Source organism: Limulus polyphemus, unplaced genomic scaffold, assembly GCF_000517525.1.
Source record: "Limulus polyphemus unplaced genomic scaffold, Limulus_polyphemus-2.1.2 Scaffold3767, whole genome shotgun sequence".
Taxonomy (NCBI): domain Eukaryota; kingdom Metazoa; phylum Arthropoda; class Merostomata; order Xiphosura; family Limulidae; genus Limulus; species Limulus polyphemus.
In genome coordinates, this window is record NW_013669377.1 from 80,174 (window position 1) to 98,117 (window position 17,944).

At 30.3% G+C, this 17,944-nt stretch overlaps 1 protein-coding gene across 1 annotated transcript in view; it reads left to right on the forward strand.

Moving 5' to 3' along the window:
* The window catches only part of LOC106470003 (programmed cell death protein 6-like), a 23,241-nt gene extending 5,699 nt beyond the window's left edge, over positions 1 to 17,542 (forward strand). Inside the window, exons 2-6 of the mRNA XM_013930522.2 lie at positions 5,684 to 5,745; positions 11,560 to 11,604; positions 14,727 to 14,885; positions 16,014 to 16,123; positions 17,410 to 17,542. Of these exons, the coding sequence (XP_013785976.1) occupies positions 5,684 to 5,745; positions 11,560 to 11,604; positions 14,727 to 14,885; positions 16,014 to 16,123; positions 17,410 to 17,511 (478 nt within the window). The 3' untranslated portion in view covers positions 17,512 to 17,542. The remainder of the gene's footprint in view (positions 1 to 5,683; positions 5,746 to 11,559; positions 11,605 to 14,726; positions 14,886 to 16,013; positions 16,124 to 17,409) is intronic.
* The last annotated feature ends 402 nt before the right edge of the window (positions 17,543 to 17,944 follow it).

Consider the following 17,944-nt stretch of genomic DNA (forward strand, 5'->3'; position numbering starts at 1 on the left):
TCTTTCTTGTGAGAAAATTAACTTAGTAGTTTAACTAAGTACGAGTTAACTACACACACACACACACACACACACACACACACACACACACACACACACACAAATACTTTCACAATTCACAAACAAAAAGAACATAATGTATCATTTGCAGAAACTGTAAGAAAAAACTCTCAAAACTATGCCTTTACTCTTTTCAAAGTTTAATTCCTGCATTATCCAATTACATTTGAACTTTCTTTATAGTTGTTTTCAAAGTAAATGATCCAACCACTTGATATGGCACCATAAAAAAAGTTTCAACAAAGCCTGTACAAAAAACTAAGGGAAAACCAATAGCTAGAATTTACATATAAATTTGATTTTAAAATTAGTGTGTATAAAGATTTTATAAAGTGTTAAAAATTATGAAAACCCAAAGGAAACTATATTCAGACTTCAGGCACAAAAAATTCAAAATTAACTTACTTTTTTTTTAATCTTAAATTTTGTATGTGAAAATGTATCCTAAATGCAATGTAGCTGCATTGTTTAACATATAGAAACAATAAAATATTTATTAATTTATCAATTACCTGTTGAAACAATAGTGTGTACATTTTTTTAGACTTGTCATATGATCCAGACAATTCAGTATTGTTTTACATGTTTCAAAGTATGTTTACATTAGTGTTGGGGCCTTAAATGTTGTATCCATAACTATACAGCTATTTAAGCACTTCATATTCAAACAATAGAAAGTAATAAATCATAACACTTTGTATTTATTGAACAAACACATACTTAGTCAAGGTAAAAAACCTAGTATTTTTGGATGTTTTTGAAGGGGCTTAAATTTAAAGTCAAACAACAGAAAAATTGATATATCAATTGTTTTTTTTTAAATTAAACTTATGATAGCTATATCTTTATCTTACAAAGCTTGAAAACCATTAGGGACCAAATAATAATAATAATAAAATTAGAAAGTCTATTCAGATAATATAGTATTATTGTGTTAACAAGTAACAATGTTTAGCTTCTCCACACTAGTCCAAATGTAACCTAAATAAGTTGAAATAACTAATGTATTCTGTAAATGATTGGTTCAGTTAGGTTGTAATCCAGCAGTTTAAAGAAAGTTTAGATATTTATTTATAATAATGGGATTGATATAAAAAAAAAAAACATTTCAAATTTGTCAATTAAAGTTAAATAAAAATAATTATCACCATATTTATAAAAGATTTAGAATATTGGTAAACAGCATGCCTGGTTTCACTTATTTTAGATACCAACAACATGAAAACATCTTTCTAGTAAGAGTTATAACATCTAAACACAATGAACAATCAATTCTGTAATAAGTCTGTTATAAGAGCTGCAGGTGTCCTAAACAATACTACCTTTGATGAAAATAAATCTCTAAAGTTTAAATACATTGTTTGTATGTCTGGAAAAAGCCAAGGAGTGCAAATTTAACAAAATTGACATGTAATTGATGTTCATATTGTTATATTAGCTCAGAAATAATCAGTTATTGGCTGAAGTTTTAATTAGATTGATGTAGACTCCAGCTTTGTTGATTTTAGAAAACTTCAAAAATGCTTTTATTGTGATTGATAGCCCAATCAAGTACAAACCCTGACAACTGATGTTTCTTTTTGATACTATGGAGTACTGTAAGGATATCGATTTGTGTGTGTGGGTGGGTGTGTGTTTCTGAAAAACATAGAGGTGGTGATTAAGACCTCCGCCCAGATCTGCACACAACTGTACAACATTAAATTATATTAATTTCTGGATAAGGGAGGCAGACTCCTTGAATCTTTTCCCTAAATCCATTCCTGCTTTAAAGAGTACAATTTTGCAGCTATAAATTATAAATATACAATGAAAAACTTGTAATTTTACACTTTAAAACACAAGTAGACAAAGAGTTGGCAGTGGATGCTGCCAATTGGTTGTCTTTCCTCTTGTCAGCAGTTGAAAATTAGTGACAGTGGCAGATTGTCTTAGTAGCATTGCAGTAACAGAGATAGAAAGAGCAAGTTTAGAGGCATTAGGAAACAAATCTGAAACCTTAAATCATGAGTTACCTCCACCCCATTACATAGCTTTGTGCTTAACAACAAACAAACTTAATGGTAATATTTTGATTACTTGGATAGATGGAATGATTGGAAATTCTTATTTCAATTAGTTGATTATTTTTGTGGCTTTAATCAATTTAATTCCAATTCCAATTAATTGATTAGTTTACACAACACTACTTGATTACCTTGTCCAGCTCTAAGTTCTTGATTAAAAGTGATATATTTAAAAAAAAATTATCCCAATCTATCCCATATTACCTTTTAACTTTTTATACTAATTATTTAGTAATATAACTCATCTCATGGCGGGGCCCGGCATGGCCAGGTGGATAAGGCGCTTGACTCACAATCTGAGGGTCGCGGGTTCGAATCCGTATCCCACCAAACATGCCCGCCCTTTCAGCCGTGGGGGCGTTATAATGTGACGGTCAATCCCACTATTCGTTAGTAAAAGAGTAGCCCAAGAGTTGGCGGTGGGTGGTGATGACTAGCTGCCTTCCCTCTAGTCTTACACTGCTAAATTAGGGACGGCTAGCGCAGATAGCCCTCGTGTAGCTTTGCGCGAAATTCCAAAAACAAACAAACAAACATCTCATGGCCCAAAAATTAACATATTGAAAATTAGGAATTAGAATCTATGTAATAAGTGCCACACACTGTTTGGAATACTTCCCATGTTGGTAATGCTAGACTCTGTTGGTAACATTCAAAATGGCTCAGTAGTTTGTCTGAAGTGGAAGTCTCAAGTTCAGATTCCAGTTGAGTGGGGATTTTTTATGACATTTTTTAATTATTAGGAAGAAAGAAATCATGTCATGTGGATATGCAGAAGCGGGAGGTGGAAGGCTAGTGGCAGAGCATTGAAAATTTGTGCCGAGAGAGGGCAGTACTAATAAAGATGAGCTATTTTGTGGGAGGGGATAAGTATCTATCAAAAATACATTTTCAGTGTAGGAGAATGCTAAGTTACATAATAAACACCAGTGTTTGTATGTGTCAAAAACAACTTAGATATTTTTTCAAACCAATAGGCAGTGCTACAATATTTTATTATTATTGATGCTTTCCACCCTTGGTAAGAAATTTTTAAAAATTTAGTCAAAAAAATTTATAAGCATTTTTTATAACACAACATAACATTAACTCTTTCAGCTTGTTCCCTCGGAGTGACCTTATAACCATTTTGTCCTTGTTGTAGTTGTCATGCTATAACTTTTTAATTAGTTAGCAAATGTTAACAACATTTGGCAGATTATCAGTAAACATTACAATGCACAAATTATCATTTTTTTTCTTTAAGTCTTAAGGTTTGTAAAGCAATGTTTTTCTCATGTCTTATTTTTCTTTTCACATGATGCCTATATATCATGCAAAGTAATTTTCATTTTAAGATTAAAAATACTTTTATGCATCAGAATATTTTCAAATTTCACATGCAAAATCTTTATAATGTCCAGATAGTTATCAAATGTTTCTTAAGTAAAAACTTTATATTTTATCTGTTACTTTCAGTAATCAATCTCTGTATCAGTTTAGTAGATTTAAACAATCTTGTAACCACCATAGAAAATTGGAAAATAAATATAAATTATTCCTCTTTCATTCTAAAATGAACATAAATTATAACACAAAAACATAAATGTTTAGAATAAATAGCTTAAATCTCATAACATTATACATTTATATATATTTATTATTTTTATTATATTGACCTTTCAGCCATGCTTGGCAAACAATACAGAAGTTACAATGATGTGACTCACGTGCACTCATGTTACTATATCAAATAACATAAAATTGACCTTTGGTCTGTACAAAGTAACTTGTCTTGGCTGTTTTTTAGTACACTAGTAATTTGTAAAATACAGTCACATTTCAATTATTGTACATTATATATGTATATAGATTATTGATATTTTGAAATAAGTTCTTAAACTTATTTTTCTTAAAACATAGAACAGTAACTAAAGAAGTAAAGCAAACAATTATCTCTCATAGTTACGATCTTTGTACTCATTTGCTGCTTGTCTTTGGTTGCTAAGCCTTGTAAAATTTTGCAAGTGGAGGATGTGAAACAAAATATTTTTTTAGGTTTTATATATATATATTACTTGAATAACTAAAAAATCATAAATTACCACATCTGTACCATAGAATTCCACTATAATTTATCAAGCTTAATAACTAAGATGTATATTAGTCTAAAAAATATGAAATTTTGACCAGACTAAAGACACACACCCTACCTCCTTGAAATATTGGTTCAAAAGAAAAATGGCATCAAGCCCATTAATATGGCTGAGAAAGCCACTAGGGGACATTCTGAGCTTCCAATTGATTATTCATGTCATATATAAAAGTGTATATAAGGGAGCATTTCCAAAAATGGAAAGAGGTGAGTGGGTGCCACTGTGTTTTATTTAGTACATGAGCAATATCTTAGCAAATAGAAAATAGTAAGACATTCTTATTTTATATTCTAGCTTGTCAAATCGGTAATTTGAGTTTCTAATCCATACAAAACTATAGACTTAGTATTTGGACTTCCCAAACATCTAATTTGAATCAGTGCAACATTCAACATACCACGTAACACACAAAAATTTGTTGTTTTTTTTATATAATATCTAGTTTTAAATTAAGAAATTGAGTAATGTATGGTATTACAATTTGAATTATAATCTACAGTTTGATACCAAACTTATTGACATAAATTCATAAAATAGCAGATCAATAAAATCTTGAATGCGAGTCAACAAACAAGGGACTTCTTGATCAATCTTGGTAGTTGTACATTCGTGAATTTGTCCTGCACCATTAACTTTTTTGCCTGTGCCATCACAATGAATAAATTGCAGGATCATATAGGAAGATTTCTTTGAGAAACTTTTTTCACATGGTTAAATCTATAAGGTTTTATCAAGAAACAATTTGAACATAACATAAAATATACATAAGTCAAAATTCTAGTCAAGGACCACTTACAGGTAATGACAAAATATACTCAAAAATGTTGTTTTTGTGAAATAATAGAATATAACTTTTTTTTTCTACATATATTGTTACTATCATATAATTAATTGATAGAAAACATGTTCATAAAGCATTGATTTGGTTTTCCAAAAAATTATTAATCAGCATTTACCCATCATATGACAGGCATTCAGCTATTTTAATGTATTTTTTTCTTGACATGTAGCATAACAACAAACCTAATTGTGCAATGATCACTCTTCACAAATATTTCTTGTAACCAAATGCACTTAAAGGGGGTTAATATTAAATCTAAAATGGTATTCCCTCTTTAGTTATCTCCCTCAGTTGCACTGTAAATAGCTCCATCTACAACAGTATTAATAAAGAAATCCAAAATCTTATCCTAATCAGTGCCTTTAGACCAATGTTGACTACAGTTTTCATTCAAGTGATTTCTGAAACTGTTGATACACTTTAAATTGCTTCACCATCACAAACAAATGTGTGAATAAAGCTGTAAGGAAGAAAATTTCCATTGGTTCCTACTTAGTGCCCCTGTAAGACCAAACCCATACATTATCAGTTACATTAAAGAGCATTGATTACAAATTATTGTTATTATTTAATTATTTCAGAGTTGACAGAGACAGAAGTGGTGCAATTTCTGCTACTGAACTACAGGGTGCACTATCAAATGGTAAGTAATATTACTACTGAATAATTTCTTTACTGTTTGTTAAATTTTTCAGGTCTAACTTTCTTACAATGCAATTATTTTCAGATGAAGACTTTGCAAATAAAAGCCAGGAAGATATGGTATAATATTAGTAGGAATAAAGCTGGACGATTACTGGATTTCGCTAAATGATTAATTGATGGGCTCGGTAGTTGATTAGTTCCACACACGCACCCTACAAGAAAAATAAATTATAATAGGCATAATACTAATGTCTTCTAACAAGTGTAATCAATTATAATCATGCTTTGTCAGCTTCAAAAGGTATGCATATCATAACTGTTATTGCTGTGACAAGTGGCTTATGTAAATAATGTTTCGACCACTAATGTTTTTCTTATATTCCAGCCAATCTTATGAGCCCTGGTTTGAGCAAAACACATTATTGGCAATGGATATCTCGGACATAGCGTAGTTAAAATACTGTTATTATACACTTCTCTTCTTCTTGAAAATCCCTAAAACAATGTTGCATTAATGAATATAATAGGTCTAATACTAATGTCATATGACAAGTATAATTAATTATAATCATATTTTGCCAGCTTGGAAAAGGTATTTATACCATAACAATTGAAACATGTATATTTGGTTTTTTGTCTACAATTTTAATTGATTTTATTTTCAGTAGTCTCACCTTTTTTTTTTCTTTGTAATAATGACAGTGATATTGGATTCAGTTACTTAAACCTGTGAATTTTGATTTAACATTTATCCTATGAAGATATGCAAATACAATAACAACAGTTTTGTTTTTTACAAGTTACAGCTTTTACAGTAAGAAAGAAAGTAAATACAAGAACATTCTTTACTGTTACAATTTGTATACTTGAGAATCATTGCACCAGTGATTGAAACTTTGTAACTGTTTAAAAATATTCTTCCTTACTGTAAAAGCTATACGTTGTAAAAAAAATATATATATATATACATATATTTGTCTTTTCCAATAAAACCACCTGTAAATGATCCAACTATTTTTGCCATGTATCATTATATGAAATATTTTAACCTTCATGCTAATTTTTTTTTACAAATAATGTACCAGTAGTAGGTTTTCTTGCTTAAAATTTGGTAACAAAGGAAGTTCACAAGAGAACTTTATTTTATCAATGCTGAAGTCAAACTCTTATTCCATTACTAACAGCACAGAAGCATGTGGTATGCTAGAGATCATATCAGTTAGCTGATTTGAAGTTCTAAGTTTAATGCAATTTGGTTAAATATTTCTTCTGTGAGAAGGAAAAGTCAAGGGATATCATTGACACACACTCACGCTGGAAAGGGTTTTTTATATCATTAGTGGTCTTCTAGGATTTGTTAATAATTATCAGAAAAGAAGCAGTTGCAGTTTGGATTGGCATAAATGACCTATGCATAATAACCCTATCATCACAGGTCAAAGGCCATGTCATATCATGTTTGTTGACTTGCATTCAAAATTTTATTGAACTACTATTTTATGAATGTATGTCAGTAAAGTTTGGTATTAAATTGTAGATTATACTTCAAATTTTAGTACTATACATTACTCAATTTCTTAGTTTAAAAGTAAATATTAAAGAAAAGAAATCCTAAATATAGATTTTTGTGTGTTGAAAGCAGCATTGATTCAAATTACATGTTTGTGATGTCTAAATACTAAGTCTATAGTTTCGTACAGATTACAAACTCAAATTACCAATTTGACAAGCTAGAATATAAAATAAGAATGTTGTATCTTTTCTGTTTGCTAAGATATTGCTCATGTACTAAATAAAACACAGTGGCATCCCACCCACCTCTTTCCATTTTTGGAAATGCTCCCTTATATACACTTTTACATATGACATGAATAACCAATTGGAAGCTCAGAATGTCACCCTAGTGGCTTTCTCAACCATAGTAATGGGCTTGATGCTATTTCCTTCTTTTGAACCAATATTTCAAGGAGGTAGGGTGTGTCTTTAGTTTGGTCAAAATTTCATATTTTTTAGACTAAGATACATCTTAGTTATTAAGCTTGATAAATTATAGTGGAATTCTATGGTATTGATGTAGTAATTTATGATTTTTTAGTTATTCAAATATATATATAAAACCTAAAAAAAATTATTTTGCTTCACATCCTCCACTTCCAAAATTTTACAAGGCTTAGCAACCAGCGACAAGCAGCAAATGAGTACAAAGGTCGTAACTATGAGAGATAATTGTTTGCTTTACTTCTTTAGTTAGTATTCTGTGTTTTAAAAAAAATAAGCTTAAGAACTTATTTGTAAATAGTAATAATGTATGTACATATATAATGTATTAAAACTGAAATGTGACTGTATTTTACAAAAGACTAGTCCCCTAAAACACAGCCAAGACAGGTCAGTTTGTAAAGGCCAATTTTATATTTTTGGATATGGAAGTATTACTATATTTTTATTAGTATTTACGTATTATTAGGTGCAAGGTTAAAATTTCTAGTAAGAGTTAAACGGCTGGAGCTGTTAATGGACTACAAATGACTTTTTAGGTTATTATGCCACATCATTGCAACTTCTATAATGTTAGCCAGCATGGCTGAAAGGTCATTATTATAATTTAAGCTATTTAGGCTAAACATTTGGGTTTTCGTGTTATAATTGGTAGTCATTCTAGAAAGAAAAAAACATAATTTATATTTATTTCTTAATTTTTGTTATGGAGGTTACGAAGTCAGTCAGATCGAATCATCCCGTACAGAGATGCAGTAGTGAAAATAACAGATAAAATACAAAGTTTTTTCTAAAACGTATTTGATAATTATCTGGAGGTTATAAATATTTCAGATGTGAAATTTGAAAATGTTTTGATGCATGATAGTATTTACATCTTAAAATCAAGATTACTTTGCATGTTGGATAGTCAACATCCTGAAAGAAAACACATTTTTGGAAGTACATTTTCTCATTGATTTACTTTAGTGTGTGTTTTATTTTTATGTGGAAGCATTGAAAATTTTGTGTTTTTTTTTTAATATTTTTGTGAAACTAGTAAGACTGGTTATTCAAGAATATATTATTAGTAATAATAGTAACATTTTAGCAGTTGTCTAGGAAAATATTTTTGATAATCGACCTTTTTCACAAGCTTTATGTATTTTGTTGTTGACGTCTGTTAGTATATTAAAAAAGTTTAACATCATAACATGTTTTATTAGAATATAAAGGACATTAAAATTTATTTCATTACTACTGGCTACTGATCAAAGTAAGGTAAGCTTATAGATCAGAATTAAAAAGTAACTTATAAGTTAACTAAACCAATTTTGTATATCAAGCATTTAATCCTTCAAGGCTGTCCTTACTTCAGACAAGAAAGAAAGCAAACTTAAAACCATCTTTTATTTTACAGGAAACCATTGATTCCTCTGATAAATACTCGTAAAATGCTTTTCTTCACTACTGGCAATAGTAAAATAAAACTGCTGTAACATGAGGATAACAGGTCTTTTCCAAATCTTAAACTTGTCTCCTCTTGTCCTGTTATTTTCAGAATATAGTATAAAGAAATTTGAAGCTTTTAGACTAACATAAGCATAAAAAAGCAAGTTTTATCTTTAGTAAATCAGAATGTTGGCTGTATTTTATGGTATTGTTACGCCTCTGTGTTCGTTTGTTAATTTTCCGTAAAAATTATTTCCGAAGAAACTAGCGATACAAGTCCTTTCTTAAATAAAACTAGTTTATTCTTTCTCAATACAACTTTGCAATACACTTAATTTCCACAGTCACGCTATAATTCACAACGAACGATTCATTCACTTGACTCAATTGTCCGTCTCTATCTCTGTCTGCAATTCAATTACATTGATTAGTCTCACATTAACCGGCACACTTATATACAGGAATAGAGGGTGCCTAGCACATACTTGATTATTTGTGATGTTCCCCAATCCTTTGAGAATATCATGACGTGTTACCAGGGTCACATGACTACTGCTGTCATAACACTGCCCCTTCCTTAGTATTATTCGTCCTAAACAATAGCCACTTACATTAAACCAATAGAAAATTAACAATAACTTAATTAAATGTACAGAATTTACAAACACAAAATTAAAATTCAACAAAGTCTCTTAATTTTATGGGACGTATTTTCTTTCATACTGGCTTCTGCTTCACGTGAGGGTCATCTGCTCCATCAGGAATTGTCCTATCATTGGTAATAGTCACCTCAGTGGTAGTAACTTCATAAGGGCTTCACTGTTTCCTTTCTCAAAACCGAGTAGAGTTTCTTCTTTGACAGTGGCCTTTCCAGGTGATACATCTTCAGCGGTGTCTTTTGTTCCATTGTTCACTTCGTTCCAACTAAAATCCACGTTCCTGGATCGTGATAATGCCAAAGCCTGTTGGCATGCACCACCCTTGACTTACCTCTCCACCAACATTTTTATCTGAAAGTCACGTCTGAGAGACAATCCACCATGTCATATGGGTTTTCCCATGGAGATGACAACTTAGGAGACTTCCCTTTGGTCTTCCTGGGATTATACAACCACACCTTGTCTCTTATCATAAGGTAACTTCATCGAATCAGCAGACGTTTTGAAGTTTGAACGCACTTGATGATGAATATCATCCATCCTTTCACATAACACTTTTACAAACTCTGACACATTTTCAGGCAACTCTTCATAAGGTGGGCGTCCTGTTAACAGATCCACTGGCAACCGAAGTTCCCGACCAAACATCAACTTTGCTGGAGTGTATCCAGTGGTTTCATGCTATGTTGTTCTATAGGCCATCAACAGTGGAGGTAGTAAGACATCCCAGTCATCTTGGCGGCTATTACAAAACTATGCCAATTCCTGTCCCAATGTCCAGTTGTACTTTTCTACCATCCCATCAGACTGTGGGTGCAGTGGCGTTGTCCTGGTCTTTCGGATGCCAAAAAACTTGCAGCATTCATGGAACACAGCTGATTCAAATTTACGGCCTTGATCTGAATGCAGTTTGTATGGCATACCAAATCTGAAGAAGAAATCACTAATAGCCAAAGCTACTTTTGTAGCTTCCTGATTTGGTATTGTACCTGATGATGACAAAACCTTGTTGAATCGTTGTACATTTGCTGTTATGTTAAACTTATATTAAAGTTTTTCTTCATTACCCATTCAAACCGTCTCCAGCCATTATTAGTCTCAAAGCAGGTTCCTCGTCATCGAATTTCGCCAAGTGATTTTACAAAGTTTCGTTTATTAGACATTGAAATGTTTCTCATTACTGAATTAAGAATAATTAACCTTTAATTTTCAGGGCAACTCTTATCAACCCCTTCGCTGTTACACTTTTCTAGTTTGTAGGAACACGAGTATCTTGAATTAAAAAGCAATTTTTTTTTATAATTTCCCAAGTTCCTTACTTATCACCTTTTAACTCATTATCCCAATTCACTAATAATAAGTTTTGTTTCATAGACTCAAAATTGGCTTTTTGAAAATTAGGAATTAAAATTTATTTTCCTTTTTATCTCAACATGTAACAAAACCGCAACCCTGTTTATCCAATGATTGCTCTTGCTCAAATACTCCACTGCTTCCAACTCTTGTAACCACATCCTCATTAGTTCTTTAAAAGAAATTAAAATGACATCTACTTCGGTTAACTCCATGACCATTTTGTATAGAAAAGCATCCAGAATACTCTCTTCCTCACTCTTTGACTCCTTACAATCCCAACAGGGTACAGAGCTCTCTTTCCTTTAAATATTAAGATTAACATACTTGTTTCATAATATTTAATATACTGTTTTTTCTGAACATTTTAGGTTCATGGAAACCTTTCAATTCGGAAACAGTGAGGATGATGATTGGTAAGTCTAAGCTTTAAATTTTGAAATAAAAAATATTTTCTTATTATACTTTAACAGCATTTTAAGGTAACATGTACTCATGAAAGTTACACTTTCTCCTTCTATTCAGATCTCTTTGCAATGGTTTTGCAGACTTGTATATTGCCTGTTAATAACAGATTTTGTCACCATCAACAAACTTCAACTACATTTATTAAAATGTGTGTTTCAATTTGTGATCAGTATTAACAGGCAAAAGTAGTATTACATATAAATAATTGGTTTTGCATAAAGTAGACGAGATGTAATAGGTTATACAGACAATTACGAGCATGTAGTGGCTTAAAATATTTAAAATTTACTTGTATATCTAAAAATAAGATTGTTTATTTCTGTAAGTTGTTAAAAGCAAATGGTTCTGGTCATAGTTTGAATATGCTGGAGCCTTCCTTTTATTGTACAAGTGGAAATGCTGGGGCTGTGGCAAATCAGATAATTTTCCTTTAAAATTGTTAGTGTTGAATAATCAGTAGAGTTTGGCTTTCACAAGTTTACAAAGTATTGGGTTGGTATATGTGAACTATCTAGCATATTTTTAAGCTGTATCTCATTTTGTGATTACCTTCTTCTCAAGTCAGGATCACTAGGACATTTAGTATTTTGAATTTCTGCATGGTGTCTACTTGTTTGCAGTCAACTATAAACAGCCTGTGAATCAGATGGGATTACATCTGAAATACTGAAAGCCATTCCTTGTTGAGTTAGAACTCCTACTGTCAATAAAAATTTCTAAATGTCCATTACAGAACATGCATCATTTACACACAATTTACCATCTTCTATATGTCTTGTTTTGAAAGCATCAAGAGATCATAAATAAGCTCTGCTCCTCTGTCATCATTTAGATTTTTCTTCTTAACAGTTATGCTGTTCACTTTGCTTCGATATGCTTTCTAATGTAACTATTTCTGCCATTATCAAAGATAGTGACCTTACTTATGCAGTTTGCGTGTAGCATGCAGAATGAATTGTAACTGCAGTGTCAACTTTGGTGGCTCAATGTATTTGTACCATTCTATATTGATATTCCTGGCAGGGATAATGATTGTGTGGATGATTCAGTTGCATAACAATTACTTTTTTTTTTGGTTGATGAAGCTCAATTTTTTGTGTATTTCCTTGAGAGTCTACAGATCTAGATTTGTCTGCTACAGTGCTAGCTTTAATCCTAATGATACTTATGCTGGTATCATTTCTTTTTCTCTTCCATTACATCTGATTTCTGTATTTCTTCCAACTTCTCCTGATCTTAGGATTGAAGATTATTTTCGAGCTAACCATTTATATTTATATTCCTTCTCTCTTCCTCTGAAATTTTTATCTTCATTTTGTTTCTTGGAGGAGGGAGTCTAATCAGTTCTAGCTGTGAGTTATTGCTTTTGTGTGTAGTAGTGAGTTCAGAGTACACAAACCATAAAATTAAAAGAAAACAGATGTGAGAAGGTTAGAAGTAGAAGATGTTAAGATAACTAATTTGGAATTGTCTGTCAGTCTGCAGTCATCTTAAACAAACAACTGATGTTATTTATTTTATTTTATATATTTAAACTTTTCACTGTAATTATTGATTTTAATACAATTAGTGTTACGCTAGAGAAAATAAGAAGTAAAATTTAAAGTTTTACCAAAACGACTTTTGATATTCATTTAGGAGGTTCTAGAGGTTTTGCAAATGAAATATAAAAACTGTAAGATGAAAGGTATTTATATTCTTAGTATGCTAATCACCTCTCACTCAGACTGAGTCAGTAAAGTTTTCATAAGTTCATATACAAATCTTTGGTAAAAATATTTTTTGTGTATAACTTTGTCGTAATATTAACTTAAAGCTTGCAAAGAGACACGTAGTAGATTCAACTTATAGTATGTATAGTTTCATAGTTACATGGTGGTTCAAAGTGATCAAGACCACATACATAGTTAAAATGTTAATATTTAACGAAATAAGCTTAACAACCACAATTATCTGTTCTAACTTTGTATGTTCTAATGTATTATAACTTTACATTAAAGACATAACTGTTGTTAGGTTTCGTAGTGAAGAAACTGAATATACCATTTTGAGTTAGGCTTTTCTAATAATTAATCTAAAGATTCAAATTCAGCCATTATTAATCTAAAGATTGTTGCAAAAGTTGATAAAGAATTTATTAGATAAATTTACAGTTCTTTGTTTCCTGGCACATCAATGGCAGTAATTCAAATGGTTATGTTAATGTTAAACTGATCAGTGGAGCAGAAAGTGTAGGAATGGTTAAAACTTCTTGGAGAAATAAAAATGAAGCTGAAAAATAAAAGAAGAACTGTAGGTGTTAGTTTTGAAAACTCATCAGTTCATGGGTCACTTACTCTGAGAGAGAGAAAATGACTGTCTCCATATGTTGATGTACATATTGTGTGGGAGAATAATTAGAAATCAAAATATTATAACAAGTTTTCTCTTCCATAACATTTAACTTGCAATTACAGTAATGATATTCAGATGTTTCAAAGGCAGTTACTGTAACTTAGAAATTAAAGGAATATCTTATTGATATGAAATAACATGAATACATAAAAAGAGTGAATGATTTAAAAGTTATTTCATGTCATTGATATTTTATTCAGGATATTTCAACATGTTTTACTGATGTATACTTGCAGTGTTGCATTGTTGCAGGTTCACTTCTTTTACCGTACATACTTGTAAAGAAACTGTGTTATATGCATTATTAAAGCATTTCATATTGTTAATTTGATATGCAAGTAAAGATGCATTTTCTATGTTTTATAGTGCCTTCTTTCATTTGAAATTTTTGCATTATTAGCTTTAACACTCAAATCTAGGCCCAAATATCAGCATTTAAGATTTGCTAGCATTTGATTGTTTCTGGAATTGTTGCTGTTTACGTGTTATGTGTATTCACTTTTAATAGTTTGCTTCAAAAGAAAGTGCAAAAATCATTTTTTGGTATTTTAAGACTCGCGTTTTTGTAACCCTGACGGAATGGTATTATCAACTTTAATGGTGGCAAAGGTTTTCTAAATGTTTATTTTTAATTTATCTAAATGTGTATTTTTCAATACATTGTACCAATTTTCAGGGATGTTCGATCGAGACAACAGTGGGACAATTAACTTTGAAGAATTTTGTTCATTGTGGAAATATGTTACTGATTGGTTAAACTGTTTCAAGAGTTTTGACCGGGACAATTCTGGAAATATTGACAAAAATGAACTGCAAGCTGCCTTAACAAGTTTTGGTATGTCCATGTATGCTATTACAATGTTTCAACTAGTAGATAACTAAGCACATAGATTATTATGCTACATACCTACTCTTTTAAACTGTTCCTTGCTTAATAGTTTAGTTTTCATTATCTATATGCGAGATCAATTGCTACAGTTTTTCATTTGTGAAAATAAAAATTTTGAAAGTATTGATTGTCAGAAAAAGTATTTTACAATTCTACTATATATTAGCTAAAAACATTCTGGAATTAAATATGATCAGGTTCAGATACCTAGTGTGATTATAATGCCATTCATCATGAATGTTTGTTTTACCTGATGCATTGTTTAAAAGTAATTAGAATTTATCTTAATTTCTCATTCTGTAGTTTTAGCGGGTTAAATTTTCTGATTTAAACTTAGCATATTGCTGATGGTCATCATTCTTTTGAAACATAAAAAAAATTAATAAAGAGAAATGATTTTTGTATTCTTTGGATTTCTAACTAATATTTCATCAACATGTTTGTTCACGATTCTTGGAAGAATTTACAATAAAACTATTAAAGGAAACTATGTTTTAAGCTGCTGTTAATTTTATAACTGTCTTATCTTCTTTGATGCTTCTAAGTAATAGGGCTGGGTAATTAATTGTATTTTCTGATTGATTAATCAACAACCTGATTAATCAAAAATAGTTGAAGGCAGATGTTGCCAGGCAATTGCCTTCTGTTTAGTTAGCAGTTAATAATTAATGACAGTGGTACATAGCCTTAGTAGCTTTTCCATAACAAAGATGGGGTGAGCAAATTTTGTGGTATCAAACCTGAAACCCCCGAATCACCAAAGCTGAACAAACTTGAAATGAAAAAAAAAACTGCAATATATAAGGCTAAAAATATGTCACTCTTGTTGATGTTGATAACAATAACAGTGTAAAAAATACCTCAATTTAAAAAATTGCTTAAGACTGAAAAATAATCATTGTAACAATGTGAAGGCTGATATTTTACACATTACATACATCTGCTCACAAAAGTTTCAGATATTTTGATTTGCTTTTCATAATAAGCTAAGATATGATAATTGTGAATATTTTTTAACTTCAACTTTTGCACCGGTATCAATAACTTCATTTTACTTTTCTGTCTATATTGCAGGATATAGGCTTTCAGAAAGGTTCTACAGCACTCTTATACGCAAGTTTGATCGAGATGCCATGGGTTCAGTAAAATTTGATGATTTTATCCAGTTGTGTGTTTTACTTCAGGTAAGCATTTTCTGGCACTTTTCTGATATAATTTAGGTCACATGAAAAATAATTATCATGAAGACAGTAGTATACATGAACACATACTTGTGCATATTTCTAAAAAAAAATTAATATATCAACATTACAGTATTGTTAAACACTTTGACTATCTTTTTATTCAAAAAAGTGTTGCAAACTTATAGACTTGTAGTCCACAAGTAATAAACGAAAATATTTGCATTATATGTGTGTATATGTACAAATAATTGCAATTTTAGAGAGATCTTAAAACTTATTTTCCAAATCTCACTTAATCAGCATTGAACGTGCTCTAGATTAACAACTCACATTGAAAAATTTCTAAAGAAAATTAAATTTAATATAATTCAAGATGTCTAAGATGCACTGAAAATGAAACTACAAAGTATAGAACCATCTAAGAGTGGAGGTTTGCAGGTTTAAGGTTAAGATGATGAAATAAGAAATATACTTTTCTTTGTGCAATTTGTTCTTATTTCAGTTTTATACTTGAAACAATGTATCAGTATTAAATAAAAAGCAAACTTAAAGATTCTTGTTGTATCGGTAATTCTAAGATTTCATTTTAAACATGTAAGTTACTAAACTAAGGATAGCTTTCAAAATTGAAATCAAATACATTCTATATTTTCAACAGAAAACTTACTGTACATGTACCAAATGTTTTTGGAGAATGTGCTGAACACCAGAAATCCACTTAGAAAGTACGGTGTATTTATAAGCTGATCAAAAGCTAAATTAATTTTTTTTGTATTAGTAATTCTAGTATTTAACTGTAAAAATGGAAGTTACTAAACTAGGGATAAGTTTGAAAGACTAAAGATTACAGTAAATCTGAAGAATAGTTGGTAAGTACCATACAAAATCACTTTTGTATTTCATTATTGTTACCAATACTGGACAAGAGGGAGAGAAAACTGTACAGCATAGTTAAATGCACATGAACCATAAGGTATCATACAGATTTGGATTTTTTTTCCCCAAAATATTATGTTTTTCTCTGCAGGGTTTTTCATTTATTTTTACAAGAAATATGTAACTTTGGAATTCTAAACTCCTTTATTGTTTGTTCTTGTGGTTTTCAACAATAGTCCATTGATTTAAAATTACATGTATTACATTTTAGCAGAGTTATAGAGTGAAATGTTCAGAAATTTTATTGAACTTTGTTAAAAACTTCAAAACAAATTAGGTTATTAGTAATAAGAAAAGCTTAACGTATAGAATTTACTGAAAGCTTTGATTTTTTTTTATCTTTTTTGAAGACTTTGACTGCTGCTTTCCGTTACCATGACACTGATCAAGATGGATGGATTAGGATTTCCTATGAAGAATTCTTGATTCTAGTGTTTAGTTTGCGAATGTAATTTTCTGTTAATAAAAAACTTTGAAATCCTATACAGATATTTCCTTCTTTTTTTGATTTACTTATGTGTGTGTTATCTTTTATTTTTCATTAATTGATGTAAGAAACATAATTCTGAGGTTTAAACATTATGGAACTTTGGATTTGTTAAATGTTATTAAATAACTTAAATTTTTCTTTGTTACACTGTACAATATAATTTATAAGAAAGTATTAATAAAAATATTTTCCTTTCTAATGTTATTTGTGTTTAGAAAATTGGGATGCAAAGTTTGTAATTTATTACTGTGCATGTGATGTAAAACTTTTAAAAGTTCAGCTTCACTGTAATTGTTTCTTCTGATTGATAACTAAATATATAAGATTTCCAAAAGTTATGTCATAGATTGGATTTAGTTTTGTTATCACAAGGTATTGCTTAATGGGTATAAATT